General features: G+C 40.0%; 1 protein-coding gene across 1 annotated transcript in view; it reads left to right on the top strand.

Annotated features, from left to right (window-relative positions):
- The first annotated feature begins 879 nt into the window (after positions 1-879).
- The window catches only part of DERA (deoxyribose-phosphate aldolase), a 42,789-nt gene continuing 24,065 nt past the window's right edge, over positions 880-19,603 (top strand). Inside the window, exons 1-5 of the mRNA XM_054282177.1 lie at positions 880-944; positions 8,756-8,853; positions 10,640-10,787; positions 11,448-11,543; positions 13,123-13,257. Coding sequence (XP_054138152.1) covers positions 914-944; positions 8,756-8,853; positions 10,640-10,787; positions 11,448-11,543; positions 13,123-13,257 — 508 coding nt within the window. The 5' untranslated portion in view covers positions 880-913. The remainder of the gene's footprint in view (positions 945-8,755; positions 8,854-10,639; positions 10,788-11,447; positions 11,544-13,122; positions 13,258-19,603) is intronic.

The raw sequence follows: 19,603 nt of genomic DNA, 5'->3' as shown, positions 1-19,603 counted from the left end.
ATGTGCTGTTCGGGCAAGAAAATTAATTTCCAAGGAAAAATAATTTCCAAGGCTGTTCCTAAAGAAAACAAGAGCTCCCTAGACAGCAGCAGTTCCTGGAAGCAGACAGTATTTCTGATGAGCTCGAGAGGAGCTGAGCCCAGTGCTGTTTGTCAAGGCCAAGGCATCACAAGTATTTCTTAGATGACACTGTGGCCTGGAAAAGGAAGAGGAGGAGGAGGATGCACCGCCACAAGTACTTGAAAGCTTGTAATTTTTGGACTGCTAAAGTACACAGTGCAAATGGTATCTATACTTCTAGAGAGTCTTTCAAACCTTTGCTTCTCAAAGCACACATGCAGTTTTGGTATGGGAAAAGCAAAAAGGAAAAGTGTCCTCATGTTTCAGAGCTATGGCCCTTCCCTGCTTTACCCGATGCTGTTGTGAGTTTGAGGTTTCTTTAAGTTGGAAACTGTTTCATCTAAACGTCAATATTAACAATGTGCATCATATTTTTCAGGAGAATTTGTGGGCTTTTTTTTCCAGATCTGGAAAAAATGTAAAGGCCATGACGTTTTCAGTGGCTTTGTCACCAGAATTTCATTCTATGGGTACCACTAGAAGTTTTACAGGTTGGCAGGTTTGTTAACCCCGTGTGTACGTGCGGCACCAGCTCCTCCTTGAACCAACACGAAGACACTGAACAGTGCCTTGACTCATCCCCAAGAGCAGGTTCAGCCTTTCCAAAGGAGTGGAATATCCCTGAGGAAAGGAACATGCCCGCAGCAGCAGGGCCGAGGCGCGGCCGAGCCGGCCCGGCGCGGTCCCCACGTGGCGGCGGCGCAGCTCCGCGCCCGGCCCGGCCCCGCCGCTTCCTGCCCGAGCGGGGCGGGCCCGCAGCCTGCCCGGAGCTCCGGGGGCGGAGAGCGGGGCCATGGCCGGCCGGAACCCGGGCACCGAGCTGGGTAAGGGGGCGGCGGGGCCGCGGGTCCCCGGTGGGCGCTGCGGAGGCCCGGGCGGAGCGGGGCTGTGCCGGGCCCCGGCTCCTCGAACCCGGCCGAGCCTCCCCCGGGCGGCTGCGGGACCGCGTTCCTCTGCAAAGCCGAAACAGGAACAGCCCTGGGATTCTGTGGGTGTTCTGACACATCCCGTGATGGGGAACAGGGAGGAGGTTTTGAGACTGCGGGTTAAACGCGAGTTTCCGTATCACACATGGCTTTGGCTTCAGGGTTCCGAGCAGAGGTTGTAGGACAGCTCTGTATCCCTGGTCCTGTTACAAATTCCGACCTGCAGGGTCAGAGATTGCAGGATAGCCCCACAGCCCTTGTCCTGTCACAAAACCGGACCTGGTTCTCTCCTGCACACCGTTCTGGTTCTGACAGGATTCTTCCTCCCCTCTTTCCCACCAAGAGATTAAAACCACTTCATTTGGGCTCTGATTTGCAAACTCGAGACTCCACCTCTTCTGATCGTTCTTGTTGCTCGCTCTCTGGGGAGTGGTAAGGATTTTCCAGGTGTTTGCAGCTGGTCTCCGGGTCTGAAAGGTGTCTGTGCCTGAGATAAGTCAGAGAAAGGCTTTCTCTGCCTTTTCCTAGCTGGAGCTGCCTTTCTCCTCATTGCTGGGGAAGGGCAAAGTGCTACAGCTTCCTCAGCAAAACCCAGCTGCAGCAGTGGGATGAATTGAGGCGGTGAGACTTCCTCCAAGGTGTGATAATTTGGTCATTATGAGTAGGTGGACAATGAAGTGGAGGAGACACAGGGGTGGCCTCATGGAAGAGGGGGAGCAAAGGCCAGCTGGTGTGGAACAGGCAGGTCTCACAGCTGGCACGAGCAGAGTTCAGGAGATTGTGCCATCACGTGCCTGTCATGACAACAAGCACAGGCACTTTTAAATGATTAGCCTGTGCATGGACAAGGGAGAGCTGTGTTTCCATTCACTGAAATTGTGGAAATGTTGCAGCTTTCAAAACTGAGCTGTCTAATTTCTCTCTGATGTCCTCGTTCATGGGCTGCTTGTAGGGACAGGTGAGTTTCAACTGCAGCCATCCAAAGAGCTGAAACAAACATTAATAATGTAGTTGACAAAACATCACTGTTAGGAAAAACAGCTAACACAAAACTCTGCAATGACACTGCAGTTACTTTAAACTAGGGGTGTGCCATGCTTTTTCTTAGTAAATTCAAGCTTAAAATTAGCTGATGTGTGGGGAATCCAGAAACTTGAAGTCAGCTCAGTTCTGATACTTGTTGACATCTCTTCCCAGGGATCTTTGTTTAAATCAGTTGTGGTCAAAATGAACTGTGTTAGATATTCAGGGCAGGTGTGGGAAAGGCAGTGGTGTGGCTGTCACCATGTTTAAGTGGCAGCTTCTAGCATCTGCCTTATGCTGGCTGCTTTAAAGAGAACTGCACCTTTCTGCCATTTGCTCTCCCACTAAATACATATCTGAAATACAGCAGCATACTAAATGCAGCACTTAACATATCTTAGTGCTGTATCTCAGCTGGTAGCAGTACTCAGAAAGAACAGGCTAAACCCTTACCTTTATCTTTCATGGTTGTTAGCAATACTCACTGCTTCTGTCACTTAGGCACTTCAGCTTTTGAAGGTTTTACAAGCCTGTGCCAGCAGCTTTAACACTAATTCAGGTGATTTGCCCTGTTTCCCACACAGCTTTGTGCAAAATTAGAGTTTTCTAACAGGGACATCTAGTGGTAAAATATATTTTACTTAAAAATATATATTATTTGTGTCCTTTTCTGTTTCTGTGCTTGCTACATAATGTCAGTATCAAAGCAGGGGGTCTCTGATGTTGCCATTAGAGAGGGTCTGTTTGTTTACCATTGACAAGCCAAACTCTTCACCAGTCGTGGCATGTAGTGCTTTCTTGTGTGATTTTTTAAAAAAATAAATACATTGGTGTAAAATTCCTGGATTCTTCCCGCCTTATCCCCTTCCCTCGTACCCATCACTGTGCCTTAGCAGGAGAAGGTTTTTTCTTGGAATAAAGAACAGTGCATGTTCCACAGATGAAAAGACCCTGATGTGCACAGTCAGAGGGTCACCAGCCTCATGCACTGATACATTTGCCATCCAAGAGTGGTGCAAAGAAACTGGACAAAGAGTTTTACAAGTTTTCCATTCCACAAGGACTGTTTGCTGAATTTGTGTGCTGGGGTTCACCAGGATGCCTGCAGGGATTGAATGAATCTGCCTCTCCTGCTCTGCTCTCCCTGGGTTATAACAGCCCAGATGTTTAATGTTTTGTCATGCTTCAGAAGAGTATCAGATGTAATTTTTAACATCACTTCACAATGAAATAATGGAACATATCAGTGAGTATCTGTTTTGGAAATGCCAGCTGCTTTGGTTTAGCTGTGGGGTGCAGACACATGGGACACAGGGACCATCCCCTCTCTCCAGCACTTGGAATGCACATGAAATATTGGGTCCAGGTTCTCTTTCCTGTGGCATTCACATTCTCTGAAAAAAATCCCTTCACCCAGGATTTTTCTCCTAAGCAGCTGAGAAGCCTCAGAGAAAAGGAAAACAAATTCTTATCTCATTTGCTTCTCTTGTGTTGTGCTCATGTGGAATGTGTTTGGAGATTGTTCACCCACAGGTGATTGTTTCATTGGATTCTGCTGTGAGTTGTTTTGTCTCTTTGGCCAGTTACAGCCAAGCTGTGTCAGGACTCTGGAAAGAGTCAGGAGTTTTCATTATTATCTTTTTAGCCTTCTGTAAGTATGCTTTCTGTATTCTTTAGTATAGTTTAGTATTCTTTAATATAGTATTATAAAATAAAAAATTAGCCTTCTGAGAACATGGAGTCAGATTGATTATTCCTGCCTTCGTTGGGGCATTCCTAGCAAATATATTTTTTTCCAATAGGAAAGAGAGATTGATAAGAGAGAAAATCTGGGGCAGAACAGTCAGGTGCTGGGTCAGGTTGGGCTCAGAGAGGCTTTGCAATCTCCATCCTTGGGGACTCTCAAAACACACCTCTGTGTGTCTATGTATGTCTGAATATACATCTATACACACGGACATATATGTATGCATTCTGAGCAATGAGTAATTAGTTGCAGTTGTTTTGCAATGTACTTGGATTCTTAAAAAACCCCATTATCTATCTGTGTTGCTTAGACCCTCTAGCTGAAGGGCCAAAAATACATTAATTATGTTTCAATTTATATATTTTTAATTTTAGTTGGTATTTCTGAGCCATCTACATGTGAGAGCTAGCCTGTTGGTAAGTGGCATTTAAATAATGAAGTGTTACATCCCTTTTCAAAACAGCAAAATTCTGTTCTAATATATTAATAGCTGCTTTTAGCCTGTACTGTGGTTCTGGTTCTTCACTGTTCTAGCACCTTTTGAATCTGGTGGGTAATTTTAATCAAATTTGAAGGACAAGTAGATTGTCTTGGAAATAAGTTAGGTGCTGCGTGGAGTGACCAAATCAGCTATTTTGTTGAGGGAAAGGCAGGTGCAGATCAGAAATTACATGGATTTTCATTGCAACTGTTTTATTTTGGCCTTTATGCCATTTTACTCATGGTTGTAAGGACCTCATGAGGACAGCTGGGATTTTGGGGTGAGGAGATGTCTCAAGAAGAGAGGGAGCAACAGGGGACTTGGGCCTGCAGGAAGCCAGGTCCTGATGTTCTGTGTCACTTCCTGAGGAAAGGCTTGTTGGTGGCTCCCAAAGTGCTTTGCAGGAGGACACCATGATCCATTTTGTGTGATCCATGGACAGCACTGTGTGATTTCACTGATGGCACAAGGCAGAAGAGCTGATTTCCAGCTCAGGGCTCATGCTTTGATGTATCTGGATGCTGATAACTCGGAGACTGAACTTCTGCCATACAAAGGAAGACTCACATGAAATTGAAGATCTCTTGGTCCATATCAAGTGTCTCTATGGAAAAATAACATTGATTTCTGTCTTGACAGAGCTGAATAACCCCCAAATCTCTAAAAATCTTACATGGTAAGACATCTGTAACAAGACGAGATCCCAAAGCCTTTTCTGTCCTTTCAGTGGCTTTGCTGAGCTCTGTGTGGCCAGCTGGGGTCAGCCTGTGTCCTGCTGAGCTCCTCCTTTCTCCAGGGAAGGCTCAGGACACAGTTTGAGTCTCTCCTCCCGAAATAACAGCTTTCATCACTTCCCTTCCCCGATTGATGGTGTGCTCATGGTAAGAGCAGGAGCACACATGCTGTTTCTGGCACACAAAATGAAATAACCACTTGAGGGGGGCAGCTCCTTTTGGGAGCAGTGCTGCCTAAAAATGCTTGTGAAACTATTGCCTCAGGCGTTCCTGAGCTTTCTGTTTCGCCATCTGAAGGGATGCCATCAACACGTTTTTTTTAAAGCTTCTCTAAAGCTTAGTCTGTTTCATGAGGAATGTGTTAGGAAGCTTAGATATTTATGTAATTATCCTAATGAAGTGGTTTTATTTATTGTTTTCTGAGGAAATGCTCGGTATTTTTGGATTCGTGTTCTTCAAAGAGAGTAGATGAATTTCCTGTTAAGGAATTGAATATGATTTTTTCAGATGTCTTCAGAGAAAAAAGTAAACTAGAAGAGTGATTACAGAATATTGGCTAATTAGCTGTAGTGTAACTGCTTTAATTACTTTTATCCCTGAAGCCACATGACTGTGCAGATGACTAGCAGATGACTTATTTAAAAAAAAAAAAAAGACATGTTCACACTGCAAGGTTAATGAGCCTAATTAAATATAGTTTTCCTTAGCCAGATACTAAATCATAAAGCTTGGGGGAATGAGGGAGGGGGAGAATCCAAAGGCAGTCAGTTCTATTTCAAAAAAATTGTTTTATTCTGATATTTAATGAAAAAAAGAGAAAAGCTGGAATTGTGATGGTTTTTTCTGAATAAAGGCACTTAGATCTAAAGATTTGATGAGACCTCACATGGCAAACTTTGAAAGTCTATTTAGAGACAATTATGCTGAGACATATTTGTTTTCACTTACCCATTGCTTTAATTAATGTAGGAATGGGCTTGAATAAAAGGTCTGTGTTATATGGGAGTCTCCATCTGCTGCTGCACATTACCAGAACCTTTGTCCTTCCTTGCCGTGCCATTTTCATTGCACCCTTTTATTTCCTGTAGTAAAAGCTGCATGATGTCTCACATTAAGTTGTACAGAAAGGATGGAGTTCTGATTTTTTGTTAAATTATTCCTTTTTTTTTTTTTTAATAAATTTTCTGCCTGTGCTGTGCACTGTGGTTTGAGTTCCCACACTCAAAAAAATACTTGGAGATCCACATTCTGTGGTCTTGCAGGGACTCTTGCATCCCATGCACAAAGATGAGATATTAGACATTAGTGAGGTGCCATGTGTACCTTTGTGACTAGCCTTGAGAGCCTGAGAACAGAGGGGAAAATGTGTCAGACAGTGAAAAGGGCTCAAACCAATGGATTTTATCCTATCTGCAAAAAACATGCAGTCAGCTATTGCTGATCAGCTGATATTTGGTGACTTTCACAGGTGACTTTGGACAAAGCAAAGGTAGTAGCTCATTTCCACTTCTATTCTCCTTCCACACCTTTTCTCCAATTTTTTCTCCTTTCTCCCAATGGCTTTATAGTTGTTTATTTCCTTTAAGCTGATCTAGTGTGCAGGGCTCTAACATCTTAAAAAAATTGTTTAGACCTGAGTCAGGATGCTCAAGAGTCAGGTTGGGTAGATACAACAGCTTTATCAGACTGAATCCTCTACAAACAATGGCTAATGAAGAATTAACCTACTCATGGGTGAAATTTGTGTTTTTTCATTTAAATTTTCATCTCAAACTTGAATTTTCCCTAACAGACTGGACACTATCTTCACTGTCTTCACTTCTTCACTGTCTTCTTCTTCCAAAGAATTGTTTTTATAAATAATTTACTGATTGGTTTTCTTAGTTGTTTCAAAAGTGTAGAAAGAATAGGTTAGAGCAGACCAGCTGAAAGGATCCTTATTAGAGAGCGAGAAGCTGAGTTCTTCATCTAAACTGCTTACTTCGGTTTTGTCACGTTTTCCAAAGGGGCTGAAAGGTCACTGTGCATCCAGGAGGGTTCAAAAGTTATTATAATAAATGGGATTATGATTAAATGATGCTACCTCAGTGCTTGGCACAGGTAGCAGAAGAATCATAACACAGTTTGTGTGTCCGTCCTCTATATATTGATTTATGTGTGTTTTCCTCCCCCATGGACTTTGTCAAATATGTCCTGATAGGCAAAAAAACGAGGAAATTTGTAGCCATGATTTTTGTAGCAATTTTTTCCCACCTGCTTTCTACAAGTCAGCTGAGCTGAGCTCCTTGTTTTGGGGGCAGAATGGATAAACCTGTGGCTTTGATATTGGGAAGAATAGCAGGGGTTTGTCTTTGACTTGCTTGCAACTTTCTAAGCTTCCCCTTTTCCTTGTTGCCATGCAGTGAGTCTGATGCTAAAAAAAAAAAAAATCCATAAATTCAATCTTAAAAAAATAAATCCATAGATTTTATAGGATTCCTTTGATTTATTTGTTCTGTTTTTCGCTAACAATTTGTGGGTACCACTCACTTATAGTTTGTATGTGGTAATAGGACAGTGGTACCTTACTTATGCTCAAAACAAGATTTTCTTCAGCTGTTTCATGTTGTCCTGCATTTCCTCTGAGTCATCTTTACCCTAAATTGGTTTTTGTAAGTCTAGGAAAACAAGCTTTTATTTACACATACTTTGGCTAGTATGTTAGTTTTCTACATTTTTTTGGCTATTAAAGCTATTCAGTAGGAAGAAAAAAAAGTATAAGATTTCAGTACAAAATTAGTGATTTTGTCTACCAGCTTTTTTTTTTTTAAGTTTTAAACATTTTTTTAATAAATATGCTCAATGTGGAAATGCAATTTACCACCGTAGTAAAGAAGATTCATAGAGTGACATGTTCTTAATAAATTCAGTCACCCAGAATTATTATCTCCTAGTACCTGTCTATGCCCATGTCCATATTCTGACCTTAACTGGGGGTGATATTTGATGATTGATGGTGGTGATTTGCTGGCTAATGATTGTTGCTGTTATTTTCATGGAATGCTTGTAGATCAGTATTTAGAAGAATTATTTACATTTTGGGATGTGAGAGATTTTAAAGACACTCCTGTTTCTTTTTCCTGTGTACTCTGAGCAGCCTGTATTTGTTAATATTAAAAAATACACTCTGGATTTACCATACTAAGCAGAAATTTAAAGATTTCAAGAGCCTGAACCCTCAGTTCTCCTTTTTCAGTCAGTTACCCATTGTTAAGCAGTGGCCAATATTTGGTTCTTCTGGCTCCAGACAGTTTCATTCTTTTAGTACATGCTGTGCATCTGCTGCTCTTTGGGAATTCTGGAATCTAGAAATAAGCCATCAAGCAGTGGCAGAAGGCTGTTTTGTAGGGATTTTTGTGGGTTTTTTTCATGCCACATGTATAACACACCTATATTTAAGTTTACAAGACAGTGTCTCTGTCTCATCAGCACTCAGTTAATTCACTTGAATGGCACACAGAATATACTGTGTGAAATATCCAGTTCACAGATCATCCCCTAGCAGAAGTTGAGGTTATTTTGGACTGGTGATAAGTACACAGGGCCATTAGAAGGACATGAAAGCCCAACACTCTCTTCAGAGGCTCCAAACTTTCTACAGCTTTCTTCTGAAGTACCACACCATATATTAAAAGAACACAGAAATAGATGAGCCTTTTTTTTTTTTTTTTGTTTCTCTCCCCAGAACTTGGCAGGATCTCAAAAGTGTATGTGAATCGACCTGCAGTGGTGAGGCATGCAGAACAAATTAAAAAATGGAAAACTCTGAAAGGTAATTGGCAAGTAAGTGCTCTTCTTATGCATTCTGTTCCTGTATTTTTAAAGCAGTCACTCTCCCTCTCCAGGCTGTAATATTGAATTTTTTTCAAGATACATGTAAACTTAAAAGATGTGCTTGTCCATGTCTTATTTTAGTAATTTGTATTTGATGATGATGGGATGGAATAAGGTGATGCATTTATCCAAACAAGTTAAAAACCATATAACTCATGACTGGCAAAACTGTAAATGGATTTAAGTCATCTTTATTCATGAGTGGATTAAATTGTGTATTACTATCCCTCCACATTTATTCTGTTTTCCAGACAGACTTCTCTGCATGCTGCCTTCTTATTTTTTAATTTTAAAGCTGTAAGATATGATCATGGTCCCTGTCAAATTTGACCTACCTGGATGATTTTTCTTTGCTTAAACATTCTCAATGTGTGTGATTTCATTGCTTAATGAGTTTTTTTAGCTAAAACTCAAAAATCCTGACTGGCTGTGGCATTTGGTGGGGGGAAGGAGCCCACTAATATTAGGAAAACTGACTTTTCAGCTGCTGAGATAAGGTAAATAGTTGGTTATTGTCCATCTTAGTATAAAAAGACAAACTTTTTCTCCGTTCACCATTGTTTTGCAAACAATGCTTGGGATGCCTCCTCTCTGCACTCTGAACAAGCTTTTTATGTGCAACAGTAGCTGAAAACCTGAAAGCAGGAGGAAGGAAATGATGAAGGATCAATCTTCAGAGTGGAATGTAACAGAACAAAGCAAGAATCATTTAATTATAATAAATTCTTTAAAAAGTTGTTCAAAATAGTTGAAGGGTGTCAGAAGCATCCCTCCTCTGTTTGAACATTGTCACAGCAGGGCAGTCATGTGCTGTTTTCTTAACAGAGGTGATTTTGAACCTGTTCATGTTTCAATGTGAGCAGCATCACAGATTCAAATCCCGTAGCCTGTTTCCCAAAATACCCAATTGGAAAACCCTTTCAAAAACCCTCAAGTTTTATACCAGTTCTTGAAACCCCCTGACTACATCTGTCGTGATGACTGGGATTCATGTCATAGGAGAGGAGATAAAAATTCTCAAAAATTCCCTCAAACAGAGGATAAAAAATCCAAGTAAAAGTGACATAGAACTATTTCTAGGGTAAACCCCTTTCAAATAATTATAGGATGAAAGAAGGAAGCAGAAACAATCAGTCAGGCTCAGACTAACAGAGGCCAGTGATGTTTCCTTACCCCATTGCCATTGCAAACTCTCCCTCTGTACAAGCGTCCTGTAAGAGGAGTCAGCTTTGAGGGAAGTCATCACTGTAAATGAGCATTTTCTGGAAGACCTTCAAAGATAATTCAAAATAATGTCTTAAGCTCAAGTTTTGTTCAGCAAAAAAAAAAGCTCATAAAATTTTTAGCTATGCTTCAGTTCCATTCTTTGATTAATAAGTCTTTTACAATTCTGAAGCATTTCCATCTAAAGAGTACTTTAACCTTGTCATTTACCTCTTGCTTTTGGGGTTTTTTTTTTGCACCAAAATTACAGGTGTTTGTTATTTCTGATTCACACAAAAAGAAGTGGATCCTTTTGAGGAAGTATCCTCTGTATCATTAAATACTGCTGAAGACATGAACAAATATCTGCCAGCCTGTCTATCCTAAGCCATTATTTGCTTATATGTTACATCCTATACATTTCCCCACTGTCAGAGTGAGAGCCAGGCTCCTGATTCCTGCACTTCTAAGGCAGATTGACCTTGGAATTGCAAACAGAAATGCTCCATTCCTTGCTTTGTTCCCTTTGCAGGCAGCCTGGCTGCTGAAAGCTGTCACCTGCATAGACCTCACCACTCTCTCAGGTGATGATACTCCGTCAAACGTTCAAAGGCTGTGTTTTAAAGCAAAGCACCCCATCAGAGAGGATCTGCTCAAAGCCTTGGACATGCATGATAAAGGTATGGTGGCTTTTGGGGTGCGTATTTTCTAGAGGAAATGTCTGTGTTTCCTCGTTATTGTCTCACTTTTTGGAAAAGACCTTGGTCCACTGCTTGAAGTAGTGTAGGCCAAAGGGGGATGGAAGCCTTACACATAAAAAATCAAAGATTAGTCTTTTTCTAAAAACTTGGATTTATGGACTCTTCAGACAGCTGAAGTATGAAATGTGAGGTCAATTATCTGAGAGCTGGAGAGAAGAGCACTTTAGCTGGAGATGCAGGAGGGCTGCATTAACATAAAGACTGCTCAGTTGCTGCTGGGCTCAGTCTGGCTCCACAGGTAAGAGCAGAGCTTGGCAGTGCAGTTCCTCTTGCAGCAATTTGCTGATCAAGCATAACTGTGATCAAGTCTTAACTGTGTTGGCATTAAACTGTGAGTCTGTCAATAAAAACTTTGGAGTCTTAACTCCTGCTAATGCAGACTTGCTCCAAGGGTCAGATGAAAGAATATGAGGGAGGAAACCTCACAAGAATTACCTGGACCATTTGAGCAACATAACAGACATCCCTGGTGTGCTGCTTAAATCCTTGTGAGAAGTGGGAGTTGAGGACAATGCAGTGTTCATGGAGAAGGTGGAACTCTCTGTATGAAAAAGGGAACTGTGGCTTTTGCTTTTGCAGGTATCACTGCTGCAGCAGTTTGTGTGTATCCTGCAAGAGTCTCTGATGCTGTGGACACCCTCAAAGCTGCTGGTTGTAACATACCAGTGGCTTCAGGTAAGCTTTATTCAAAAATATCCCATTAAATAATCTGATGCTATAAAATACATAGAGAAATCCAGAGGTTTGGACTTGCTTTTGTGTCAGGCAGTAAAGTGAAAAGGTAACAGGTGGAAGGAAGGCAATGGAAGAGAATTTTCTTCTGGTATAATCTTTTGTAGTCTTCCAACTTCAGGCTTATCAGCAATGCCAAGTCTTTTTGCTGGAAGCTCTTTAAAGAGGCCTTTAAAATATATCCGTGTTTTCCTCACCTGGACAGAAGAAATTGAGGTAGAGTGCTGGACAAGTATCAGTATTCACTAAGTAGATGATGGTGATGATGTGAGTTGTAATAAAGGTTTATTTCCCCTATCATGTTTGGCTTTTAAGTGTAATCCTGTGTCAAAGTTTAGCTCAAGGCAGCAACTTGTGTGCCACACACTCACTCATACAGCCACTTTCAGGATGGAGGGGAAAAGAGAATTATAAGAGGAAAAGTGGGAAAATTTGTGGTTTCAGATAAGAGCTGCCTTTTAGTGCACTCCAGCCCACTCACCAAGAGAAGCCTCATAAATAAGCTTTGATTCTGTGCTGCCACTACTCTGCACTTACCAAACCATCCCTGGAGAGCCAAGGCTGTTTCCTGCACAAATCCAAACCCAAACCCAGCTACAGTGAAGATAACTATCCCAGCCAAAAGCAGCACATCCTGCAGCCTGACTCCAAGGAAGCTGTGAGCAGAGCAAGGGGTTGTTGCCTGCTGAGCAGGTTCAGGACTTTCACACCCAAAATCTAACAGGGTCAGCTCTTCTCCAGTCATCACACATGAGGGACAAGTCCTGAATGTGCAGAAATCAAGAAGTACAATTCAGGTTGGAAGGCAGCCCTGGATGTGATCTGGTCCAACCCCCTGCTCAAAGCAGGGGCTGATTTTGAAGTTAGATCAGGTGTTAAATGCTAAGAAACATGTGAGTTTTTTGTTCTTGTTTCATTGTTGTGTAGGGGAAAAATACATACTAAATGCATTTATATGTCAGAGAGAAAGACAATCTCTGACAAAGCCATTATTTTTTCCATTTCCAAAGTTACCTTTGAGTTTTGTACTTAACCATCATAAACATCATCTTAAATAGAACTCATTGAAAGCAATTTTTGCTATATTGTGATTTAACCATTAAACAGCATTATTATGATTTAAGTCAAGATACTACTTAAAAGACTTGGAGAAAATTAAAAATGTATATATAGCTTCATATCTGAGCTCCTTGTTTGCTCAATCTGCTGGAAGCAATAGGTATTGTGCTTTTATCTAGGTTGTTCTGGGAAACATCAAGGCATGTGAAAGACCTTTTCACAAGATGCACTAGCCTTGCTGGACATTGGTTTTTGAGGGTAGAGCCAATGTTTCTTATTGGTGAAGAGAGAGTAGGATGAAGTGCCTGTAGATTTTTAAAATCATGGCAAGCATTGAAAAAAAAAGAATAATGTTCAAGCCTTTTGGTGTATTACTGGTATTTTCAATTTTATTGTTGATTTCTAAAACTTTAACACATTCATGGAACATTTCTTCCTTCTGCCTGCACCCTTTTCATGCTAGTGGCTGCTGGGTTTCCAGCTGGACAAACTCCTCTGGAGACCAAACTGGCTGAAATAAGGCTGGCAGTGGAATACGGGGCCCGAGAGATTGACATTGTCATTAGCAGGAGTCTGGTGCTGACTGGCCAGTGGGAAGGTAAGTAAAAAAAAGTTTAAAAAAAAGTTAAAAAACCCCTAAACCTTTCTGTATGCACATGCAGGGTCTGTCTTTGTCTCTTCCCCAAATCTCTCCATCAATCCTTTAAGAATTTGGTCTTTTCCCATCAGAGTAATCTGGGGCTCTGAGCTAAATAAAAACCATTCAATGAAATTATGAGAAAGGGTTGCATTTTTTGAGTCTAATGCTGTTGGAAGTTGTGGCAGGCTGGGCAGGCAGAATGACATTTTGGTTTGAAAATTCAGATCGATTCCCTCCGTGCCTTTAGAGGATTTTGTGTACAGCATTAAAAAAATAGCAACTAAAACCCTAATTATTTGAAGAGTTTTGTTAGAAAGCCCAAGGGGCTGCTAATGTAGATGATACCTTTTAAAATATACATGTTTCATTTCTTGACGAAAACACGTATTCTAGTTGTTTTCTTTTTGCTGAAAGTTGAGGGAACAAATTGACTGTTCATATTATTATTGATGTTCTGGCATCTGTAGACTACTACTAATTAGTAGGAACAATAATGCTGAAGATGGTTTTTGCTCTAATTGCATCCTTAATGTACTGTGAATGGCTTGCCTTAAGTGCTGACAGTGCTCCTATAACTAATCTCCATGTAAAGGTAGACACATCATTGTCTTGGAATGAATTTTCCATTTAGCTGTATAATGCAGTGCCAGAATATCCTATTTGCTTGGCAGACTTTATAATGAAGCCCTGGGACCTGATTTTATTTAAGGAAATAACAGAAATAATGGCAATAGATTGTGTTTTCTGGTCTTCTTGCAATTAACAGTTAGAATTGAACCAAACACCCCACATGTTTCTGCCTCTGTCTTCAGGACTTCCTTGTTGTGATATCTTGGTCTCTTTTGTAGTATTTGCAACCTCCATACTTTTGGTCTTAATAATTTAAGGATTAATAACTTTTTTTAAAATTTTAATATATATAAAGAAAAACTCTGAGGAGAAATACAGGGCTTGCATTCAGAGAGAGAGTTTGGATCATGACTGAAATGAATGGGATATGAATTACTCTTTGTGGTCACAAATTACAAGGGAGGAGTACACAGACACAGCGATGATGGATGTGATATAAAGCTGTCACTTTACTAAATAAGTAAAATAGGGATGACTTTAATTTGGTGTGCATATTCTTTTATCCAGAACTGAAGTCTTGACAAGGTTGAAAGCCATCCTTATTTTACATATATATATTTAAAAAAATATATATTTTAATATATATTTATATATGCACATATAAATATATATTAAATATACATGATTGTATATTTTATATATAATATAAAACAATTATATATATTATCTATATATAATAGAAAATATATTATATATAATTAATATATTTACATCCTATATAAATATATTGTTTATATTATATAAATATAAAAATAAAATACAAAATATAAATATATGGTTGTTTTCACCAATGGCAGAATTCAAATTATTTCTAAATGATTTCCTAAGTTTATTTATGCATCTGAATCTGTTTGTGACACATGTTTATATGATCTTGAAAAAAAGCTACTGCAGGGACAGAATTTACTTGCCATAGAGATGCCACAAGGTGAAAAATTACAATATTTAACTTTCCTATACAAAAATAAAGGTATTTTATTAGGTGATCTGGATATTTTGGTGAAAATCTAGTGTTCTATCTTCCTGGTTAGCTTTCAATAGATATGTTACCTGTGTGATTAGGAATCATTTAGAATAATCTATAAAATACTTATAAGGAATCTAGAAGAAGGGACAAAGAAGGGTTTTTTAGGCTAAATCTCCGTATTATATAAAATTAAGCAGTGCAGTACCTGTGCCTGTGTTTGAGGTGCTTCATCAACTAAATCTGCCTTGCAATTATATTATAACTTATGCTAATAGTAGTAGTCATTATAATAATAATAAAAATAACAATAATAATAATAATATGCTTCAATGGGTATTTTCTTATGCTGACATCTTCACAACCTCAGAAGTTATTGAAAAAAAAATCTATGTTGTGGAGTGCTTTTTAGTTCATTTCCAGCTTTTCTTCTAGCCCGTGCAATAATTGAGGTCACCACAATAGAATAGTGTTGCTTTGTGATTTGCTTCAAAGGCTTGTTTGGTTATTAAATATTTTAGCGTATGTCCAATTATGTCAAGTTATTTTAAAGAAGTTCTTGAATATTGCTGGAGCTCTTTATGACAGTTGGAATGCATTTTCCAGATCTTTGTGAAGTAATTGTTAAGATCTTTTAAATAATGCTGAGTATGAAAGCAGCTTTATTGGACAGCTAAATTACATCAGAAAATAACATGAAATGAGATATAAGTTTATGAATTTACATACCTTTTATAAGCTTTCAGCTTTTAAAGCAATACTACTTGAAAGTAGTTTACTCAGCTTTTGTCCTGTATTACTTGGCAAAGTATGGATTAAACATTAATTATCAGTTTGGACACTTCCTTTAGACACAGAATGTGGAGCCTTTATGTAAGGAGTGATCAGGTTGACCAACAAATTGTTGAAATAGACTGGATCTATTTATTATTCGGTTTTCCCCCTGTCATCAGCATTTGCTGTACTCCTGAAGTTGTGTGGGGTGCAGTAATGTCAGTGCTAGTTCCTAATTCCACAGCTGCTAGCAAACAAACACCTGGACGTGCTACATTGTCAGTGGCTGTAGGAGCACTGTTCACCCATCATTTGCTCTGTGGCAGTTGAATTTTCCTGTAAGAAATGGGAAAAAAAGCCCAGTTATACTCTGAGAAATTTGAGCATGACTGCATCCATGGTATAACCCCATTATGAAAAGCGCATTTCACTGCTGCTGATTTTTTAGGTGTGGGTTTAGAGGCTTTGATCAGGGATTGGGACCTTACTTTGTGCTACATACTTCATAAACAGCACAGGCAGAGCACATTCCCTGCTCCAGAGCCTTGGAGAGGCCTCCTCACGTTGTTCAGGAGGGTTGTAGCTGGATTTACCATTTCTGGATGTGCAGACTGCCCTGCTGCACTGTGGTATTTACTGGGTTCCCAGGATGGAGGAGGAATTGAGACTCTGACTCCATATTCTTAGAAGGCTAATTTATTATTACATTACATTACATTGCATTACATTACATTACATTCTGTACTATACCATACTATATTATATATTGTATATTGTATATTAATTATATATCGCATATCGCATATCATGTATTATGTATTATATATTATGTCATACTAAAACTATACTATAGAATAGAGAAAGGATACTTACAAAAGGTTTAACAAGATACTAATCCAAAACTTGTGACTCTCTCCTGAGTCTGACACAGCCTGACTGTGATTGATCATTAAATAAAAACAATTCACATGTTGGACAAACAATCTCCAACCACATTCCAAAGGAGCAAAACACAGGAGAAGCAAATGAGATAAGTATTGTTTTCCTTTTTCTCTGAGGCTTCTCAGCTTCCCAGGAGAAGGAATCCTGGTGATGGGATTTTTCAGAAAATATGACAGTGACACTGCACAGTTTCTGTCTGGTGCTGGCAGCAGCAACAGCTCGGGCTCCTGAAGCCCAGCTCCGTTTCCAAAACTGGAATCCCTGGAGTTGCACATATGTGAGGGGGTTGTGTTGTGCTGATAGCCTCGTGCTTGTCCTTTTGTTAACAAACCTGCCATTAACATGCCAGACTCAAGGGGCTCCAGCTCATTTTCCAGTTTCCAGCCCATCACAATCACCTTGATCTTTTGGGCCAACAAAAATCAAAACATCTTCTCATCTCAGTTTCTATTTGTTGTCACCGACTAGATAAAAACACCAAAAAACCTGAATTTTTTTAAAGAAAAATTATTTTATTACCACATTTTTGGAGAAGAGCTATTCCATAAAAAATAAGCAGTGTGGGTTTTTTTCTTTGTTAGATATCTGGATTATCCCCCTTACTTTGTGATTTTTAGGACTAATGTATTACACCAAAGTAACAGGCCATCTAGACAACCTAGTGCAGATTACAGCTAGCAGAAATTATCAGGGATGTTTGCTTGAGAAATGTACATGGAAGGAACATGTTCTCTGCTGTATTTAATAGCTGCCAAAATTCAATATAATGTACTAAATATTCACAGTGTTAGAAAAATGACAATGAAGCTTACAACTCTTGTGTTTTACAACAGTGGAATTAAAACCACAGCTGCAAAAGCATTTTTTTTTTTTCCCTACAAAATCTGAATTTTTCTGACTTCTATAAATGCAGCTAGTAAAGGCAGATCTAAAGTTCATGAAAACTGTCAGGTATCTCAAGTGGTGCAAGGTAGAAGAGTTCTTTTGTCACATCCATTTTAACAGCTGGGTCAGTAGAGCTCCTGCACACTGTATTTGTGAGCAGCTGCCTCCAGGTATATTCTATATAGGCTGGCTTGCTTTGGGGTTTTTTTGTGGGTTTATTGGTTTGGGGTTTAGTGTCTTTTTTGCTTTTTTAGTTTTTTTTTTCTTTCCTGGCTTAAGATTTAGTCTGCTTTTAGAATGGATAATATTGGTTGGAGCGTACTGGCCATTTTCTTTGAGAGCTTTTTCTTTTTCCTTGTTTTTAAGAGTCAAAAATAAATTCTCTTGCAACCTCTCCATGGGGTTCTTAGCTCATTAGTTGAAAATATGCCTGCAGGGTTTCCTGTGACAGAGTTTTTTGACCAAAATCTTTGTGCCACTCACTGCTGCTAACCAGAGGTGCTGTGTATGCTGGTGTTCTGCACAGCTCACAGATATTCCTGCATTTGTAGCACCCAGCTTTGATCCTGCTGCTGTTCAGCCTGGTGGAACTGAGTTCTTAAGTGCTGGACTTTTTGGCAGCACAAGCTGTCCCACAGGAAGCCCAGCACTCCTTGAAACACTGAGTACATTTTGAAGTGTGACTGAGTAGGCATTTAGACATTTGCCCAAAATTTTCAGCATAATCCCACTATTTGTGCCTTGATTTAAATCTGACTGAGTACTGAAACTTCTCCTTTTATTTTTGAAAGGAGCAGGAGTTTTTACACTTGTTGTGAATCAAAGCAGTTCCATCTTGCCCTGGGACTGGGGTGCTCTGCCCCAAATGTAGTTGCATTTCTCTCTGTACTTTTATTGAAAACACCCCGTGAACGTCAGCTGCTGTCTGCAATTATTGTTCTCTGAATAAAGAACAGCATTTCTTACCCACACACCTGCCCCACTGAGGTGTGCCCGCTTCTCCTGCACCCCAGCTAAGCTGCCAGACACGGGTGATTGAGGATCCTGAGCGTTCCTGGCCGTGGGATGATGAGTGCTGGCAGGCAGCGAGGCTGCTCCTAACGCTAATTGCATGTAAAAGCACCTTCCAACTGCAAGGGGGGCTGCTGGAGCTGCACTGCCAGGGAGCAACAGCTGTGGGGATGGAATTTCTTTTCATGGAATCCAACCTAAATGTACGTTTTGTTGATTTTGTTTTGACGTTTCTGGTGGCGTTTCTCGAAGGTAGGGAAAACTTTTTCCTCTTGTTACTGAAGCTGGAAGAAGAAGAAAGCTGCTTTCTCTGGGTTTTCAAAAGCTTCAGGAAAAGAGTTGCTCCACAAAAAGAGATTTCATTTGGATCTAACATGAGCAGGGTTATTAAATGCACAAAAAAAAAAAAAAATATAGCACAGGTCCTTTGTGTTTCCTTTTTGAGCCTCGATTTGATGTAGGTTTCTGGAGCATCACCAATTGATCAATAAAACATGTTAGACTGCATGCTAGTTCTGATTAATTCACACCTTTGGTACACAGTGAGAAACAAGGTGAAGCCTGGTGTCTATAAAGGGACTTGCTAAGTGCATCAGCCAGTTGTCTGCTAATGTGTGCAGCGTGTCTCAGAAGGCCAGCCCAGCAATTCCAGCCCTGGACACCCTGGTGTGCCCATGGCAGCAGTGGGATGAGGGCCCTGCCCCACGCTTCCAGGTCTCACTTAAGGGCTGAGGGGAAAAGAAGTCTGGTATTGCTGAAAAAACAAAAGTCTTTTTAGCCTGGACTGTTTTAGCAAGACCTATTTAAAGCTGTATTTTAGCCTTCTGTCAAAGAACTTTTTGATTGTGTGATTGAAGATTGAGTGCAGTTTGTCAAAAGGACCCTCTTGCAAAGCATCCTGTTTGTTTATTTTGCATCTTAGTTTTTTTTTTTTAATTCAAAATCACGAAGTAGTGACTGTGCACTGTAAGAGCTGCTTTTTTTCTCCACATTGGAGCAATCTTAAACATCCCCAAGCAGCCAACTTCTGATAGCAATGGTTCATTATTTTCTGGCTCTTTTAGCCTCCCTCTGTGAAAACTTCTGTGGGAGCACTGC

The sequence above is a fragment of the Melozone crissalis genome, unplaced genomic scaffold (assembly GCF_028551555.1).
Source record: "Melozone crissalis strain CALT ecotype California unplaced genomic scaffold, PUWL_Pcris_2 ptg000033l_1, whole genome shotgun sequence".
NCBI classification, from domain to species: Eukaryota; Metazoa; Chordata; class Aves; order Passeriformes; family Passerellidae; genus Melozone; species Melozone crissalis.
The sequence above is the reverse complement of the archived record's forward strand: the minus strand, read 5'-3'. Positions and strand labels throughout refer to the sequence as shown.